The sequence below is a fragment of the Lytechinus pictus genome, chromosome 17, assembly GCF_037042905.1.
Source record: "Lytechinus pictus isolate F3 Inbred chromosome 17, Lp3.0, whole genome shotgun sequence".
Lineage (NCBI taxonomy): Eukaryota > Metazoa > Echinodermata > Echinoidea > Temnopleuroida > Toxopneustidae > Lytechinus > Lytechinus pictus.
The window spans coordinates 30,004,017-30,023,398 of record NC_087261.1 but is presented as its reverse complement, the minus strand read 5'-3'; the positions used below and the strand labels follow the sequence as shown (position 1 = coordinate 30,023,398).

At 38.1% G+C, this 19,382-nt stretch overlaps 2 protein-coding genes across 2 annotated transcripts; both read left to right on the top strand.

Moving 5' to 3' along the window:
- Positions 1-371: 371 nt before the first annotated feature.
- Positions 372-11,039, top strand: LOC135157299 (uncharacterized). Its single transcript, XM_064112427.1, has 4 exons — positions 372-878; positions 4,665-4,844; positions 8,406-8,481; positions 9,511-11,039. The coding sequence occupies exons 1-4, from the start codon at positions 821-823 to the stop codon at positions 10,394-10,396; spliced, it is 1,200 nt and encodes a 399-aa protein (XP_063968497.1). The 5' UTR covers positions 372-820; the 3' UTR covers positions 10,397-11,039.
- Positions 11,040-16,929: 5,890 nt separating this feature from the next.
- LOC135157177 (uncharacterized) lies at positions 16,930-19,117 on the top strand. The gene is made up of 2 exons (XM_064112025.1): positions 16,930-17,260; positions 17,919-19,117. Exons 1-2 carry the CDS (start codon positions 17,256-17,258, stop codon positions 18,901-18,903), a joined length of 990 nt encoding a protein of 329 aa, XP_063968095.1. The 5' UTR covers positions 16,930-17,255; the 3' UTR covers positions 18,904-19,117.
- The last annotated feature ends 265 nt before the right edge of the window (positions 19,118-19,382 follow it).

Sequence of the window (19,382 nt, the reverse complement as noted above, 5' to 3'; positions counted from 1 at the left end):
ATAATAATAATAATAATAATAATAATAATAATAATAATAAAGTTCCGTTTTATACATAGCGCATATTATTACCCCAATCATTGCGGGTACAGTCCTCAATATTTCTCACCCCTACTCCTGGATTATACAACGAATGACAGATACCGGATGAGAACAAACTTATGAACTCGGAGTAGAAATATGGCCCATAATTATGAAAGGTTAAACTTTTTGCGTGATGTTCATGCTTCGCAGGTAAACCTTTCATGACTATAACCAACCTAAATGAGGAAATACGACATTCAAATTCTCTTGTTGGGTTACTAGACCATGACATCTATATATATAGATCAATAAATATCCGAGGTTTTGAGCACAACCGAGAAGCAGTTACATGGAAAATATATTATTGGCACAGACGAATGTGTTGTTGTTATGGCAGTTATTCATATTTATTCACAGCTTTTCATCGCAGAAAAAAGGACACGGAATATGATTAGTCTCATTCAATCGCATCTCCTGGTGGAATCTTTCTTTCCTGTAACATTAACAAATTGTCTGTTAGATAATTATTTGGGCCTTATACGATCGGATTGGAAGAGCGATTAGATATTATTTTCAGCGAATCCGTCAGATTTGAATCTGAATTATTTATTACTCCTGCGGAATCCTGATTAATGACACCACGATTATCCATGACATTGATGACGTATCGACGGGGATTTTTCATTTCAATCCCTCGTTTCGTTGCGGTGTGGAAAACAAACTTCGGTTCAGCTTGCTTTTAATAAGAAGCAGTTTCTTGAGTATCTAGCATCAAGAGGAACTTATAGAGGACAATATGGCGTGGATGAGGAACCTGTTTATATTAACCATGGTTATGGTGTCAGTAAAAGCTAGTAAGTCATTTAAAACAAATATATTGTGGAAGAGCCGTGGTGTAGTGGTTCTGACTCTCGCCTTGTAAACAGAGGGTCGTGTGTTCGAATCCCACCGGGGTCTAGAGTCCTTTGGCAAGGCGTTAATCCACACTTTGCCACTCTCGACCCAGGTGCTAACTGGGTACCCGGTAGGATGCGAAAGATATGGTATGTTTGATTTTGCCAGCGCCACCACAATGAGGCTGCGATGAATGCAAGGAATGCTCCCCAGGGAGTGGAAATTGTGCACTTTTCGTGCGGGATTGAAATGAATCCAATGACCGGGGTAATAATATGCTGTAACGCGCTTTGAGCCATTCTGGGAAAAGCGCTTTATAAAAATTGGCTATCATTATTATTATTATATCACATATGATTGTACACTCTGAAATTGGGGTCAATTTTTATCCCTAAAGTTGGTAGAATAGCACATGAGGTGCTAATGCGTGCTATTATGCATCCAGGCTGATAATAATATGTTTTGAACATAATAATCAGACAAACACAACTCTGGAAATGTGATCAAAATCGAAAAATTTCTAATTGTATTTTTGTATTTACATTGTACAATTTTTGTATATTTTATGGCCAAATGAACAGTAATAATAATAAGAAAGTTATGACAGATTAAAGTTTAGCATCATTTTGGTGAAACAATTCTGTGCATGTATTCATGAATATGCAGTGAACAATCTGATGATGTCATATCCCCCATGTCCCCACTTATTCTTTTGTATTTTTTATATGAAATAATTTTTTAAAAACATTTTCGGGTGCAAAAATTAACAAAAAAGTTGTTTTACCCAGTTTTTTAGGGAGGAATATTACACCGAATATCTGCCAGTGTTTGGGTTAGTGTTTATTTAGTGTGTATGCTGTATAATCCTAATGCAATCATGCGAATTGTTTTTTTTATTCATGCCTATTAATGACTCACATATTGATTTTGTCAATGGTATTCTGATTACATTAGGCATAGGAGGCTATACTCTTATAATGGTGTCGTATTTATCGTTTTTTCCCCGCACAATGCATGTAGCTGTCGATGAGAATAGATTATTATCATTTTTTGTTGCTTATTATCATCATAATTTCAATTATCATTACCTTAACCATATCATTACTATTATCGTCTCCATTGTCATTATTGTCATCTATTTCAATAGCACTATCATTGGAAGTACAATTCAGACAAATTATTGTAAACCGGAAAGAAAGAACATTCTACATGCATTTATTTTTTTCTATTTTGGTGGTGCTGACGGTGATTTCATGTGTGTGTGAGAGCGAGAGAGGGGGAGGGGGAGATACAGGGAGAGAGGGAGGGGAGAGAGAGAGAGAGAGAGAGAGAGAGAGAGAGAGAGAGAGAGAGAGAGAGGGGGGAGAGGGGCCACCACCCATGTCTGTGTCTGTGCGAATGGGTGTGTATGTGTGTGTGTGTTTCTCGTGTAGGATAAATGGGGGAGGGGAATGATACCTTCTCCCCACTGTCACAATTCGCAACACGATTGATACCGTGGTCTAATTCGTAGAGTAATCGTAGAGATCGTAGCAGATCTTATCAGATCTTGAAGTCAGTCATGGCAATCTTTGTTATTGGAGAAGAAAGATTTGTGCGGCTCAAGAATCTTCGCGATCAGCTACGAAATGTCAATCCCAACGGATGCGAGGTGTTACCTTTCATCTACAGTGGCGCAATGGGGCAAAAAATTTGAGGGGGCTATATGTCGTATCACGTAAATTTATAAGACGCGAGCGAACAAAACTTTTGACATTTTTATAACGAAAAATCCAATCTTGTGATAGATTTTGACAACTTAATATTTAAAAAATATTATATATCACTCTTCTTTCTTTCCTTTTCTCTTCTTTTGTCTTGGTTGTGAAAAATTTGGGGAGGGGACAAGAGCCCCCCCATCTGTGCACCTCTGTTTTTCTACCCGCACTCACAAGACTCATGAAGCTTAAGGCACGTAGGATTATCTTTACAAATTTTGTAGTAATTATAAAAACGAGAATAGTGTTTTCTTGTTTCAAAGGGGCAGTCGTTAACACGTAAAATGGGCCCTTCTCAGGTGAAAGGGGCACAGAACACGTCCGTGAGGGGCACCTTTCTTGGGTAAAAAGGGGCACTGATTAGAGAAAGGGCACTTACAAGAAGGCAAGGGGGAACTTGCTCACACATGAAACGGGTCCTTTTCAGGTGAAAGGTGCAAAGAACACGTTCGTGAGGGGGCATTTTTCTGTAAAATTGGCAAAGATTCGAGAAATGGCACTTTCTAACTCATAAATCAGGGCCTTCTCAGGTGAAAAGGGTAGAACACGATCGAGAGGGGGTACTTTTGCTATAAAAATTGGCACTTATGCAAGAAAGGGCACTTGGTAACACCTAAAACAGGTCCTCCTCAGGTGAAAGGGGCACATTACACGTTCGTGAGGGGGCATTTTTCTTGCGTAAAAAAAGCACATTCCAGTGCTTCAAAAAGTGGGGGGGGGGGGGGGGGGCACTGCGCCTCCGCCCCCAGAATCGCCGCCCCTGCCATGCTTTGTACAATGAAATGGATGAAAACATTGAAACTTGATAAAATAATCGCACTGTAAATCATACATTAGTTCACAATTTATTATGTGTATCTTTGGACAGGTGGCATGGAAGGGGACTGCTGTTAAGCGGGGCCTGTACACTGCGCCCCCTCTTGCACAGCTTTCTATAAAAATGCAGTGTGTTAAATGAAAATAATATATATATAATTAGAACAGAAATTCTAAAAAAGAAGATTCAACAAGGAAAGAAACATAAAGAGTGAGAGGGGTTGAAAATGACAAAATATAAAGAGTGTAGAATAATTTTATAGGCTACTTGAGAGAATTTGAGAGTGTTGCATACTTTAATCAAGCTCCCGAGAACTGTCCGCAATGATCAACGTGGATAAAAATGGCTGCGCCACCTGGAATCAAACAAGTCCGTTGGCGTTGAACTTTGAGCGTCAGATTATTATTCTTCTATAATCCACTTCATTTTATTTGCAAAAATTGTGCTACTTCCTACTCCTATATACAGTATATATATCTTTGTAAGTTGCTTGTTTTTTAACATTTTTTTATTTGCAAATTACGAATTGAATAGCCGCCTCTCTAATCTACTTTGCCCTGAAGTACGCCGAAAATTAATTCTTGCAAAAATAAGTGGAAACTTCTTATTAATATGCAAATGCAAAGTAAACAAAACACTAGATTATTTAGTGTGGAATAAAATTAAGGTTAATGTAATTACCACGGGTGTAATTATCATTAGCTATTGTGAATTCAATTCATAATTTATGCAGGGGCGGCAACAAGTTGTTTTGATTTGGGGAGACGAAACGACCTAATGTCAGTCATGTGTTTTTCCCAGTAACAGGAAACATATAGACGACGACCTTCCGCTTTTATATTATTCTTCCTCTTTTCTTCATCTTCTTCCATCTTAGCTCCCTTCTCTTTATTCTTCCCATAAAAAAGATACTGCTCCTATCCCCCTTGACGCCAGTTTTGCATTCATATACGCCATTATTGATCTATTTTGATGATAATTCATGAATGTTAGGGTTCATATCAATTAACCTTGAATAATTATTTGAATTGTGTCTTGAATGTATTTGGAAAGCTATGTGCAATTCAAACCGTTTGTTTGAATTTATTGACTGATTTATTTTTTTTGTGGGGGGGGGGGTGGATATGAGATTTATTTTGTTCTAATCTCTAACTATATGTATTATATCATAGGGCTGGTCTCGTCTGAGACTACATTCAATCCTTCATCAACACGGATTTCGACGCCGTCTTCGACGCCATCTCAGTTGACGCTATCTCCAACGCCACCTTCGACGTCACCTTCGACGGCGCCTTTTTCGACATCATCGACACAGACAACTCTCGAGCAGAAGGCCAATACGCTCTCGTCTGGTAATAGTGAAATGACTATTCCTCTCTTATATTTGTTTATGTGGAGCGTGTTTTATCGTGTGTAAAGTCATCGTTTACATGCTCATCAACTTAAAAATCATGTATTTCTGGTACGCTTGACAAAAATCATAATAGCTAATTTTCTTCTTCTTCTTCTCCTTCTTAATCTTCTTCTTCTCCTTCTTCTTCATCATCTTCTTCTTCTGCTTCTTCTTATTCCTCTTCTTTTTCTTCTGCTTCTTCTTCTTCTTCTTCTTCTTCTTCTTGAGCACATTGTTAGGTGTTTAACCTTTCAATGGCATGCTCCTGGGGCGGGGCAAGAGTAGATAAACTATATATCGTGTTATTGACAAAAATCATAATAGATATTTTTTTTTTCTTCTTCTTCTCCTTCTTCTTCATCTTCTTCTTCTTCTTCTGCTTCTTCTTCTTCTTCCTCTTCCTCTTCTTCTTCTGCTCCTTCTTCTTCTTCCTCCTTTTCTTCTTCTTCTTCTTGAGCACATTGTTAGGTGTTTTACCTTTCAATGGCATGCTCCTGATGGGGCGGGGCAAGAGTAGATAAACTATATATCGTGTTATTGACAAAAATCATAATGGCTTTTTTTCTTCTTCTTCTTCTCCTTCTTCATCATCATCTTCTTCTGCTTCGTCTTCTTCCTCTACTTCTTCTTCTTCTTCTTGAGCACATTGTTAGGTATTTTACCTTTCAATGGCATACTCCTGGGGCGGGGCAAGAGTAGATAAACTATATATCGTGTTATTGCCGAAAGTTTCGAAATGGTCCGATAAAAAGTGAGCATTATCATCATGAACATGATGAATGAGAGGTTGCTGATTATCTAAAAATTCATAATGTTATCGAGTCTATTTTTCCATTCATTTGAATTATCTGTATTTGTTTTCAATCATTGCAGTATTATCCGTGTCTAAAACACCAAGTCCATTTTCAATGAAATTTGAAATATGCATGTACGCTTACAATGTTTACCTGATTAGTAAATTATCATCACAGCCATTTCATGAGAATGTTTGAAATCCAATTCTAGTGACTTTATCAGGGAAGATATGCAAATTATATAAAGATATGAAACCCTCACTTCCGGAATCACGGAAAACAAACAGATCAAGTTTATGTCATGTATCAACATTTATTGAATTTCAAAGTATTATGATATTCACATGTTCATTTACTTTCTCCTTTTCTTGAATCACAATACTATTTAAAGGTCAGGTCCACCCCAGAAAAATGTAGATTTGAATAAATAGATAAAAATCTAACTAGCATAACGCTGAAAATTTCATCAAAATCGGATGTGAAATAAGAAAGTTATGAAATTTCAAAGTTTCGCTTATTTTTCACAAAACAGTGATATGCACACCTCAGTGACATGCAAATGAGACAGTCGATGATGTCTCTCACTCACTATTTCTTTTGTTTATTATTATTTGACTTACATGTATACATTATTTCATTTTTTACCGATTTGACAATAAGGGCCAACTTGACTGAACCATATAAACAATGCTAATTCCACATGTTCAGGGAGGAATTTATCGTTGTTTCACTTGACAATAAGGAGAAATTTAGAATATTTCAAATTTGAAATAATAAACTACAAAAAATAGTGAGTGGATGACATCATCAGTCTCCTCATTTACACACCAACCAGGATATGCATAACTATTTTGTGAAATTAAGTGAAACTTTAAAATGTCATAACTTGCTTATGTAACATCCGATTTTGATGAAATTTTTAGTGTTATGCTTGTTTGATTTGTCTCTTTTTATCAAAATCAACTTTTTGTTAGGGTGAACTTGTCCTTTAAACAAAACCCTTTTTTGGTATAATTTGATCAAAATTTTGACTTCCATATCCATATAATGTATATCGGAAAAATAAGCTTGCCTCGGGAATGAAATGAAATCAGTGATGTTCTATAAATAAATGTAAATGAATTGAATTAGAATTCAAGGAAAACCACCGATGAAAAAAAAGACATTATGAGGAAGATGCTGAACGAGTGTGGGCACTCGTATTACGAGTTGGGGATAAATATCAAAATACTAAATGTACAAACAGCGAAAAGTAAAATAAAATGAATAATTTTTTTTTTTCATTTTGGTTGATTTACAAAAAAGTAAGTGGAGGATCGAGGGGAGGGGGGGGGGGGGGGTGTCAGGTCTTCCCTGTAGAAAACACTGAAATTCTGCTCCATAAAGTTTAAAATCCTGAACTTGCGCCAGAGAGCAGGCACCTCTTAAATGAACTAGTCCAGGGGCCCTTTTCATGAAGAGTTACAACTATAATAACTTTGTCAATATGGTAACTGACATGGTAACAGGGTCCAGCAGCCAATCACAATCTAGGTTTCCATGGTAGTTGCCATAATGGCAAAGTAATCATAGTTGAAGTCTTTGGGAAACAGGCACCTGATCAGTATAGGGAGTGAGCTGAGGGGATTGCCCTGAGCTCTATGAGTGTGGGAGGGGGGGGGGGGGCGGGATTGGCAATGGTAAGACAATTTGGGAGTCAGTCAATCTCCATAGGCTTCGGGAAGGATGGCCTCCCTTTATCAACCTTCAGTCTGGCTCCCGTAACACAAAAGATCAGCGATTAATCCTTATTGAATTTTAGGATTGATTCTAGGCTACATTGTAGTCAATGCAATCAATCGGAGAAAAATGTTCTACGATCATAGCTAAACTTTGTGTTACGGGCCCCTGAACTACGAACTCACCGACACGAGGGTGATTTTGTCTTCGTGTGTATAGAGAACATAGAGCTATTGAGCTATTGACTTCACCGCACTGCCATCTTAGAGGCTGAAGCCATTTCCTTGCATGCGTTGGTGATCTGTAGCTGGCGCATCTTCGACAGCTCCATTACTGCTTATTCCTATATCCTTTGAAGGTGGGCGCTATGGGATTATGATGTCATCCATGGGCGGAAATCCCAGGGGGACAGGGGAACGTTCCCCCTACCCAAAATAGTAGGGGGGGGGGACACAATATCAATTGTCCACCCTACTATATTTGTGGTATTTTATAATGGAAAGAAATACATCATTCAAAATCGAAATAACACATGTATTTTGTATTTTGGACGAGTTGACCTTACTTTTTGGGTGATAACCTTTTTTTTGGCTTATCAAATTCAATTTTTTAAAATGATCTTTCATTTGGGGTGGTAACTTTTTTTTGCTTGTAGATTTTTCCAGCCCCTTGTCCCCCTACCTTTCGGGAGAGATTTTCGCCCTTGATGTCATCAGCGCAAGATAATTAATTGGCGTGTCATTATGCAGAAGCAAATTCGACAGGTCCACTCGTATCCTCGCGAATCGGCAGAATTTCCCTGGAATGAGCTGGACTTTGAATTCTCTGTATAATCAAGAAGAATTTAACACAGATGAACCTAAAAATCCTAGATTTTTGTATATATAACAGCTCATGCAGAGCCTGTAGTAAATATTTCTGTAGAATTCATGTTTTCTCGAGTTGAACCAACAAACGCTTGAAGTGAATTACTTAAATTTTATTTTCAATTTTATATTTCTATACAGTTACATTAGGACTCACTGTGACGCTTGCCTTGGTTGGAATAACCGCCATTACTCTCCTGATGGTTCTATTCATCTGGTAAGAAGAAAAATATCTTTACTCATTCTCTAAAATAATAATAATAATGATAATAATAATCGACTTTTATATATCAGCGTTTTATCCATCTACGACTGTTCAAAGCGCTTCACAATCATTATTACCTGCTTACTGGATTCATAGCTTTTAGCAGCCTGTTAGGCGCACACTGTCTTGCTAAACCAACCACAATGACGGTTGTTTCCTACCGGTACCCAATTGGCACCTGGGTGAGAGTGGCAAATTGTGGATTGACGCCTAATTGCCAAAGGACGCTAGGCCATGGTGGGATTCAAACACACGACCCTTTGATTACAAGGCGAGAGTCAGAACCGCTACACCACGCGGCGCTTACACGGCGCTTACAAAGAATACTTTCGCTGATATATTTCGTTACGGACTTGCTGAACAACAATCTAACGTCTAATAACGAGTGTTTAATAACATGTGACTTAAACCGGATGTCGTGCCTCAGTGGTTGAGCGCACGCCTCATCGTGAACGGGAGGTCGTGGGTTCGATTCCCGGTCGACTCTTACCAAAGACTTCAAAAAATGTGTCCATCTGCCTTCTTGTCCGGTAATCGACGTTTAGGAATGGAAATGGGGTAATAATGACATTATATTTCATGTTTCCCATGGCCCGCTGAGAGAACAGATCATGAGGGCTGATAACCATTATAAAAATAAATAAAACAGTGATGTTGACTGGTACTCCTGCGTTGAATTTACAGTGTTACTTCAGCACCCATGAGTGTTATTATAACACCTTTGTTGGTGAGTGTAATTTTAACACCTTAGATGTAGAGACAGTAATGGTGCAGTCACATTTCCCCTACGGCAGCCATACGCCGAGTCGAAAACAGCCGTTTTAACAGTATGTGTATAGCCACATAATAGGTGGTTTGAATAATAATGAATAAAACAGCTATTTTCGACTAGTCGTACGGCAATCGTAGGGGAAATGTGACTGCGCCATAAATAACTTACGATGTAATCTTTCATTTCATTTTTCTTGAAAATTTGTACAGGATGTTGTGGGCCTGTTTGTGCAAGAATCGTCCGTCTCCTGGCACGGAAGCGCTGAGACTCCACCAAATGCTTTCCTCAAAAAGAATGGGCTCAAAGATCGACTTTAAGGTTTCCCCTGTCGAGATATTTCCACAGGAAGAATCCGGTACATTCGAAAACAAAGAGCAGGAAATGGTCATCACGAGCGAACCTAAAAATGGTCCACACGAATACGTAAAGACCGTCGTTGACGAGGTTGGAGCTAAGCCAGATGACGTTAATGAAACCGACAGGTTCCACGAAGCAGAAACATTGGAATATAAAAGAGGTAACAATCTCCCAACGCAGCAAGACGATCTTTACATCAACGGAACATTGCCGACAGGTTGCAGAAGATCGAGGGACTCTCTTGAGTTGATAGACAATGACAATGTGGAGGTCAAGATGCCTCCCTTGCCACAAGGAACCACAAATGTTAGAGTGAGCATGGACATGATGGAGGAATCATTAGGTGCGAACAGGCACAACATTCCATCCGAACTTGTGGAAACTCGCGACCTTGCACCTGGCCATGATGAAGATGGTGAATACGCTTATGCCAATATACCAGATCAAGGAGATTCGGCAGATGAAGGATCATGTAATAACGACAGGGTTGACGTAGCCGAAGAATACTGTTACCCAGAATTCCCTGGTATGCCTGCGAGAGAAGAGATGAATGAGAACGAGTATGCAAGCGTACATGACAACAATGATGGTGATGATGAGAGTGATCACGACTATAACGAACCGTTAGAATTGTCAAAAGACATGGAACAGGGCATCAGTCGGCAACTCACAACCAACCATTACAACAACAAACAGATGCTGGTCCAGAGTAAAGGTCGGAAAGCTCAAATCAAGTGAAATAGAAATAATTACGAAAGGTGCCTCTCACAGATGAAGAGACATTTATCTCATTCAAATTATTGCTGGTCACTGAGAAGAGGGCTACCATAGTATGTAAACGAAACTTCAGTTTCAAATAATACATTTTTAAGGTACATTGTTTTTTTATCAATCAGCTTACTTATGCGTATTGCGTATCTGTTGTGGGAATATAGCTAATGAATATTTAACGATGGAAAGAGGAAATGATGCGTTATTGATAATATCATTTCTAAGGAAAGTAAAACGTGATCGAACCTGTCTGGCCATTTGTGTTTCTATTCACAATCAAATGGTTAAGTTTGTTGAACGTTTTAACACACTCATTAGCGAGCCAACAACGACGTGATAATTGTTTGCTTTGAATGATATATGTTCAGCAAAAGTGAATTATAATATGTGACGTGCGGAAGGATGTGAGCAGTACTATCGCAAGCCAGAATGCAAGCCTTGTGGTAACGACTTCGTGGCCAACAGTGTATTCGAGCATCAACTTCTCAGACGCTTTCCACAACGTTCAGAATCTATTGAAAATGCCCGTCAAATCTAAATGAACAGAATAGGGAGATCATTGTGTGGTCGCGGGGCGGGACAGCACATGGTTTTAAAATTCGGACCGGACAAAAAAAAATGCAAATATGTCGTTTGTCTAGATTGCAGGAGGATACTGCTATTTCCATTCACCGAATTTCGACAAAGGCTGATCTGATAAAGGGCTTTTAACAAAAGATTGTATACGTTAAAAAAAAAAAGCATCTGCAAAGTCATTGCTAAAATGCCATATTGACAAGATTGCTACAATCATGACGATGTCACTGCGGTCTGGAATCGACTCTACTAACATAGAGGCTTGCAGCAGCTGGAATTTCGATTAATATTAACCGGAACTTTAATCTTAGAGATATTACAGGATAAAATATCAATATCAAAATCTTCATTGATTTCCTTTCTAAATTTGCAACTATGGATCGATCGCTTTGTTTACTATTTTTACTTTAATAAGCCTTAATGAAAAGTGTGAGTCACATTTTACCAGGAATCCCGCTTAGCTACTTTCACAGCAGCATTCCCGCATTCTCCATTGTTTGTCTATATACATGATATATGCTTAAATGTCGGGATTGACAAGGGAATGATACAGATCGGGATTCCCGTAGAAAATCGTGACTTGATTTTTCTGTTAACTTGTCTTACATTCATTTCATGAAATATCAAATTAAATATTTGCCGTTTTTCTACCTACAGAGATTCATAGTTAGGTGGCATTTGCTTTGGCGACAATCGCTACGATAAAAAAATCTGCACGTTAAGCCAAACATCAAACCCGGGGGCCGTTTCATAAAGCTGTTCGTAAGTTAAGAGCGACTTTAAGAACGACTGGTGATCCTTTCTTACGCGCTAAACCATCGCCAATGAACATTTTGAACACCATTTAACACAAGAAAGGATCACCAGTTGTTCTTAAAGTCGCTCTTAACTTACGAACAGCTTTATGAAACACCCACCTGAACTTTAAAGCTAAATAAATAATAATTCTTATATTTACATTATTCTGGACCAAAAAGTATGTCATTATCCTAACTCTAACCCTATGCCCTCTGAGGTGATCGCAGGAATGAATGCCATGTCACCTTATATACATGTATATATATATATATAAAGTTTTATTTCACATATTTAATGAATATTGGCTATCAAAATCTAATTTTGTATGAAATTCTTAAAAAAGGAAAATAACTTAAATAACTATATATGTATCAGCATTTTACTATATTAAACAAATCTACTACTAAAAAGAGAATGTGTGTTCATGTTTTTTGTTTAAGGAAGGGAGCGTAATCGGGAATAAGAATTTGCTATATCAGTTTTTGAGAATTCATTAAACATTATACTTTAAGTTTGATCGAACGTTTTAGGAAGAACAATTATAATATTGCTTAGCAAAAGATTTAAAAGGTGTTTTTGTGTCCAATTTTACTGGGAGGTTGCAAACGGCGGTGGAGGGATAGGATGGGATGGTGATTGTGACACCCCAATCACTCTGGCCAGGATTTCTTCGGTATGCGCTGTCGTCGGAAAAAGTGTTCTTGTGGTTGCCATGAAGACTTAGAGTTTTGGGAAATTAATGACATGCTATCTAGGCTCATGGAAATCAATTCAAGGGAGGTTTCATTTTTGCAGGGGCAGCGGAACGTATTTTCGTTTGGAGGACAAAGGCAAAAAAATGTTTTTTTACCATGAAATGATCATCTGCTTAAAGTAGTTATGTTTTGCACTAGTTATGTTGAGCAAAACGTTTTTTAAGTGATTTCTGAATGATTATGTCTTCATTTTTTTGGAAAGAATTCAAATCTAAAGTTGTAAAACACACTTTTTGGGTCAATTATGGCGCTAACTACTATTAAAAGGGCATCCTTGCGAGATGCGCGATCGCGTGCTCAAACTTTTGGACATTTCCAGTAATACTAGTAAGACATAAAAAATAAACATTCCGAGCAGTTTTTGTAATCATGAAAGAGGCGTGTCTCTAACTAAAGAAATAACGCAAGCGCGAAGCGCTAGCTGAATTAAAAAAAATATACTGAGCAGAAAATAAATCTGTTAAGGACTGCATTTAGTGCTCATGAATAGATACATATCTCACCAATCGAATAATGCGAACGCGAAGCGCAAGCTGAAATTTGTGATATTCTAACCTGAAAACTGGACATTCTAAGCATTTTTTTTTACCCAGGAACAGAATGAGTACCTTTCTAAACAAATCGCGAGCCCCAAAAGCATTCATTGTATTTCTATCTTGAAAAAAAAAGGCATTATCCATTTTGAAAACAGAAATTGTTTTTCCTACGGGGATTTTCTTTTGCACGGGCAAGTGCCCCCCCCCCTATCCCCGGTTCGGCCGCCCCTGTCATGTTGGATGTTTTATCCGACAAAACTACTCTGCGCTACGGCCAATCAAAATCAAGGAATGATATATGATCGGACAACTTGACAGACGATAAATCATGTTCATGAATCGCTCGGCAGGTAGACACGGAGATGCGTGCATCTCCTTCAAATAATAATGATAATCATAACAAAGGAGGAACGTCATGAACCCCCAATTCCAGTGTTTACATACGGCCAGTTAAAACACGAAGATAATTTCTGAAATATAGGTTCCAACAGGGATGAAAAGAATTGATGAAAATATAGTCAACCATATGAAAAGATAATTCATATGGAAATAGAGAGTGTTGGAAATATGGAACTCAAAACACCATCAGAAATAAAGAGAACTACAGATATGAATATGAAGAATACTTCAGAAATATAGACAATTAATTATGGTCTACCGCAAACCCGCAAAATAAAAAAACCTATGAATGAAAACGTTGGGGGAAATTCTGCAGATTTAGACGTGTTTGCAGACATGGATCATCACTCTTCAACATAATAGGAGAAGAGGAGGGTAATCATGAACGAGGGAGTATTAATCCCGCAAACTGACCAGCTGATGAATGATGGCGCCCTAATGATACCTGTAGCTAATACCTTGGTCACATTTGCTCTACGGCGGCCGTACGGCGAGTCAAAAACAGCCGTTTTATCTATTTTAATTCAAACCACCTTTATGCAGCTGGTACAAAAATGTTGTGAGCGTGTGTGTGTGTGTCGTATGCAGGATGAGGGGCAAAGGTTATTTGTGTTTGTACGGGGATAAGGTTCTAATTTGCGTGTGTACGAGTGAAGGGAGAGTGAGAGGGAGAGTGAGAGAGAGGGAGAGAGAGGGATTTGGGGCGGGGGATCTTTCAGCTGCTTGTCCTCATTCTCGTCCGATTTCTTTATTTTGGCTTCTGTTCTCCCTTTTTTTTAGGGCGGTCTTATTTGCTTCTATGGAGCGTTGTGGCCCAGTGGATTAGTCTTCGGACTTTGAAACAGAGGGTCGTGGGTTCGAATCCCAGCCATGGCGTAATTTCCTTCAGCAAGAAATTTATCCACACTGTGCTGCACTCAACCCAGGTGAGATGAATGGGTACCCGGTAGGAAGAAATTCCTTGAATGCTTTGAGCGCCTAGGCAGCCCAGCTAAAGCCGGGGTAATAATTATAGCAGGGCCCGCTGGGAGAACAGTTTTCGGAACTGAAGCGGCTTCCCTGGGTAAATATACCTGTATTATTATTATTATTATTATTATCTCGGCGCTTCCCTTTTGAAAACTTTTAGAAAATGATAATCTTATATGTGCCTTTTTTATTGTACTGTTTCATGATTTTATGCTTTTTCATCATACTAATCATTTGTAAATATTGTGATTGTTATGATTTATTTCAATAAAAACTTAAAAAAAAAAATATGATATGAATTTCTGAATAGAACAGGATATCAAAGCCTGATAACTTTTTATTATTAGCTGTTTGAAATTTTAAGCAAAGCTGTTCAAGTCCGTCAATGTTACTCATAATTTTAAACACCGTTTTAAAGTGTATTTAATGTGAATTAATCAATAATGTAAACGATAATTTTAAATCTCGTTATCAATGTTATGCCTTTTAATTGTTATTCCGTGAGTTCTTACACACATCGACGCAGTAATGCATGTACTATCGATGACTCTAAGGAAATGAAATCAACATGATCAAGGACGAACAGAAGAAGAAAAAAACAATTGGAAACAAAAATCCCCTTTCTCTTCCCAAAATGAAACAGAATAATATGAAATGCAAAATAATGAGTAATTACGATTGTATTATTACTCTCTGTAATTTGTAACCTTGACTTAATTCATAATTAATTTGTTTAAATGGTTTTGTCAACAATGAAATGTTTACATTTATAAACGGTTGTCAGGATCATAAAACCCATGGGCCCCGTTGTACAAAGAGTTATGATAGATCCAATCAATCGTAACTCTATGGAAATCCATCAGTGTCATAATTTTTTTCTACAGGAAATTTGCAAAATGTCCTTTGTAATCAAAGGAGAACACCCCAAATTGTCAAGAAATCAATGAATTTATGGATATGCATTCATATCTAGATTTTTTTGGAACAAACATGCATTTCGTATGTTGACTTTGCTGGCTTGCCATAGTTACGATTGATCGGATCAAGCGTAACTCTTTGTACAACGGGGCCCTTGATGTAAACATTGTGGATAAATACCTTTTCAGAATAGTACACACCTCTGTCGGTCCGGTAAAAGTCAAGCGATATAGTCTTCTGAATACAGATCTACTCTGAGACAAATATTTCATTTTCAGCCGTATTATATTAAGATATTTACTCTCAAACGTCAAGTGTTCACTATGATGTTTACGCGGTCTTTTATCATTTTTGGATTCTTTCTTACGCCTTGCGTATGTGCTTCAGGGACTATGGAAGGCAAAGGTAAGAAATTCAATTAAGTTTTAGATCAAAGGGGGTAATATTCCTATTTTCAAGCACTATGCATTTCATTTTTTTTTTCAATCAATTGGGAATCTGTTAAAACTGCATTATGTGATAAGAAATAGAATTAAAGTTGTATGTATGAGATACTGTTATAATCATTTCATGTACATGTTATCTCAGTGGCGGACCGTGACCCGGAGGAGACAAAGCATTGGAGGGGCACAGCATTGTTCACTTACAATACAGTGCCCCTCCAATGCTTTGTCTCCTCGGGTCACGGTCCGCCACTGGATCATCGTTATCATTATAAAATAAAGTGTTCATGTCAAATGGATAGTTTATAATAGATTAAAATGCGTTTCCACATAAACTAACATATTTTAATCTAAAAATGATTAAATAAAAGTCTGAAACACGTTTGAAACATTAACAAGATCTAAAATCAGGGTTTATTTTCTCCGATACGATTTCCATTTATTTAGAGCAGTGCGCTCCTAGAAAAAAGTGCTGGCTTGAACCACCTTTTTTGTCACTTAATTGGAACATTTTAATGTTCTTCAAGAAGCAGAAACAAGTTCTGTACAGTCTTTTAGAACAGTTTTGGTTCAACGAGAAACTCTATAATAATTTTTCTTTTTCAAAATAAAACCTAAAGATGGATTTCTTGGTTATGTAAAGAACCCTACCAATTTTGTATAAGGTCCTTTATACAACCCAAGGGGTTCTTTTTTGCACCATCATTAACCTCATTTGTTGTAGCCCTATGAAGAACTTAAAGCGATCATTGTAGAAATAGAAACGATTCTAAAGAACTGATTCGAACACCTTTCTGCTTCTTGAAAAACCTAAACGGTTCCAAATATCGGACAAAGAAATCTTCTATAATTTCTAAGAAAGAGTACGAAACAAATTTTCATTTTAAGAAACACATTTGTGAACCAGGGTTAGATAGCACATACCCGTCTTTGAATTTTCGTGATTGTGTACGCACCAAGCGTGACTGCACGTTTTGATTTGAATGACATCTTTGCTTCACATACATCAATAGGGAATGTTTGCTCCACGAGGCAGAACGCTTTCAATATTGTCACATGACAAAACGAAACCAAACCTTTGTCGAAAACTGGTGATTCAAAAGGGCAATTCCGTCCTCCACTACGGACAAGCGACATAATTTGCATTTTTCGTCTGCTCCAAAGGTTAGGACGAAACAAACGGTCCGGATCACCACTTTTCGACAAAGACCTCCCAGCTTTACTACCTTGTTATTTGGCGGATATTTTCAATACATTTTCTGTATTCTTAGATTCATTCTGCGTCGCGTATAGCCGAAAACTCCCTTTTTCCTTTTGAGCAAAATCTTGTATTAATAATACATACGATGTGTCATTTTATTCAGAACCTGTCTATGTTGTCTTGGGTGTTGGAATCATTGGACTGGTACTGATATCAATCATATGTGCTCTGATGTGGTGAGTATATTGAAAAGACATGGGCATTGTATATAACCACAATTTTACTTACCAGAATACATATATAAGCAAATAACTACTGATATTGAAAGAAATTTGATTAACTCTCTGGGAAAAAATGTATATATTTTAGGAGAAGTTGATTGAAAATAACCGTATGATCACATAATATATTATAAAGACACCGAGGAAAAGTAAAGAAATATCATTTTTCAGAATACTTTGTGAGCACATGGATATTCTCTATCAGGTCTGTGTGACATGCAAATCGTAGTCAACATGCGCTACTTTTACATTGGTTTTACTTCGGAAAAAATAGCGTCTACACTGTACATTTGAACCGCTGCAGAAACAATAACGATAATTTGTTTCATCCACTTAAACGGAAAGGGGATTATTTGCTTTATGTACCACATCGGATATTTTATTGTTGAAATAAATGCGTGCATGTTTCGCTTAAAAAGTGGCACCGCCCCATGTCCTTTTTCGTTAACTTTAAATTGAAAGAAAAGGAAAGGTGAAAAATATCAGCGTTCATATTTGACAAAGAGTCCTGGAGACAAAGTATTATATTGAATACAGATAGATAGTCTCCAACTCTTATTTTTCTTCATCCTTTGTTTCGATTTATGGTTATCTGTTCTTTTCACCCCCACAGCACGAACTGTAGGGAAAAGGAGTGCCCTCCTGCAAAGACAATCAAGCAAAACCAAGTTGAGTTGGAAGAACAGAATCACCATCCCGACAAGAATGGCTGGGGAGACCGAGATGGTTCTGCTTACAGGAGCTTGACAATAGTGCACGAACGAAAGGTAGGATCAACAACTCTGAACGAGGAACAGACCGCGGAAATCCAAGTAGAGGAGAATCAAGTGGTTAAGGCAGAGTCACAGCCATCGGGTCGTCCGTTTGAGGATGCGCCGAAAATGACATCGGACGACGCAACGGACAGGAGCGATGGGACCGCTAAGCGTGGCCTAGTCCTCAAAGACTTACTTGCCAAGAAGAGAGAGGCACAGGCTCACAAAAGGCAGCTTGAATTGGCTCGAAGACATCAGCATTCGACGAGTGACGGTTATGTGTCGATGCAGCCATCCATCCAGGTAACTGCTCACGTAGTGAGTCGGGAAAGAGGAAACCCAGCAGATTACGACGGTTCTTATGCTTACGTTGATATGAAGCCTATACGGGATGACAGCCAGCAACGTCTTGGCACTCAGAACGAGTTTACAGCAAAACGTCTTTATCCAGTGCTGGAGACGAGCCAGCCACATCACAGTGATACAGGTTCTGTTGAAGAGCTGAAAGAGGAAACTCTTGTTCATAATTACTTATGTGGTCAGGGACAGGGTCAACTGCCCGCCACAGGAACAGATAACGACACCTATGTTTACGCCACAGCGACCTGCCTGGCCAAGGATCAAGGCCATCTTGGAGAAACAAGTTCGCGTGTTCTTATGGACTATGACCGCCCTAAGATGCCTCCCCGTTCCATACTCCCCAGTCACAATTTTATCAGCATCGATAATGGCAAAAAGAACAAGGATGAAGGAAAACTGGATGAGGATATGAGAGATACAAAAGAAGTAGACAAAGCCGTTCCAGATATCATGAACAATGGAGGGAAATTTGACTATTACTGAACTTCATTTGGTATTAGGTTTAGAGCTTAAAGGGCCCGGGAGCCCGCTCAGTTATAACTTATTGACCTTTTTCATGTCTTTGAGGTCTACTTCAGGCCTTCCGTACATGGTGTATTATGTTTTTTTTTACGATGGCTCTTGCGATTTCTTTCGATGACCACTGGCTTACAGATTGAAATGAGGCGGGGGGGGGGGGGGGGGGCTCATCTCCACGAAAAAGAAAAAGAAAAAAAAATGGAATGAATGAGATTGAAATTAGACATTATTTTCTGATTTAGATCATATTTTTGTGATTAGCTTTCTTGATGTTATTGACCAAAACTGCTATGTCAGGAAAAAATGTTTTCATATGATTTGAAAGTAAATACCAGGCACAAAACTGCGCCAAATAAACAGTGAATTAAAATTTCACCAGTCATTTTTTTTTTCTGCAGCACACTGTTTTCGAAATTTCGAATGCGTTTACCTTTGGAAATTAG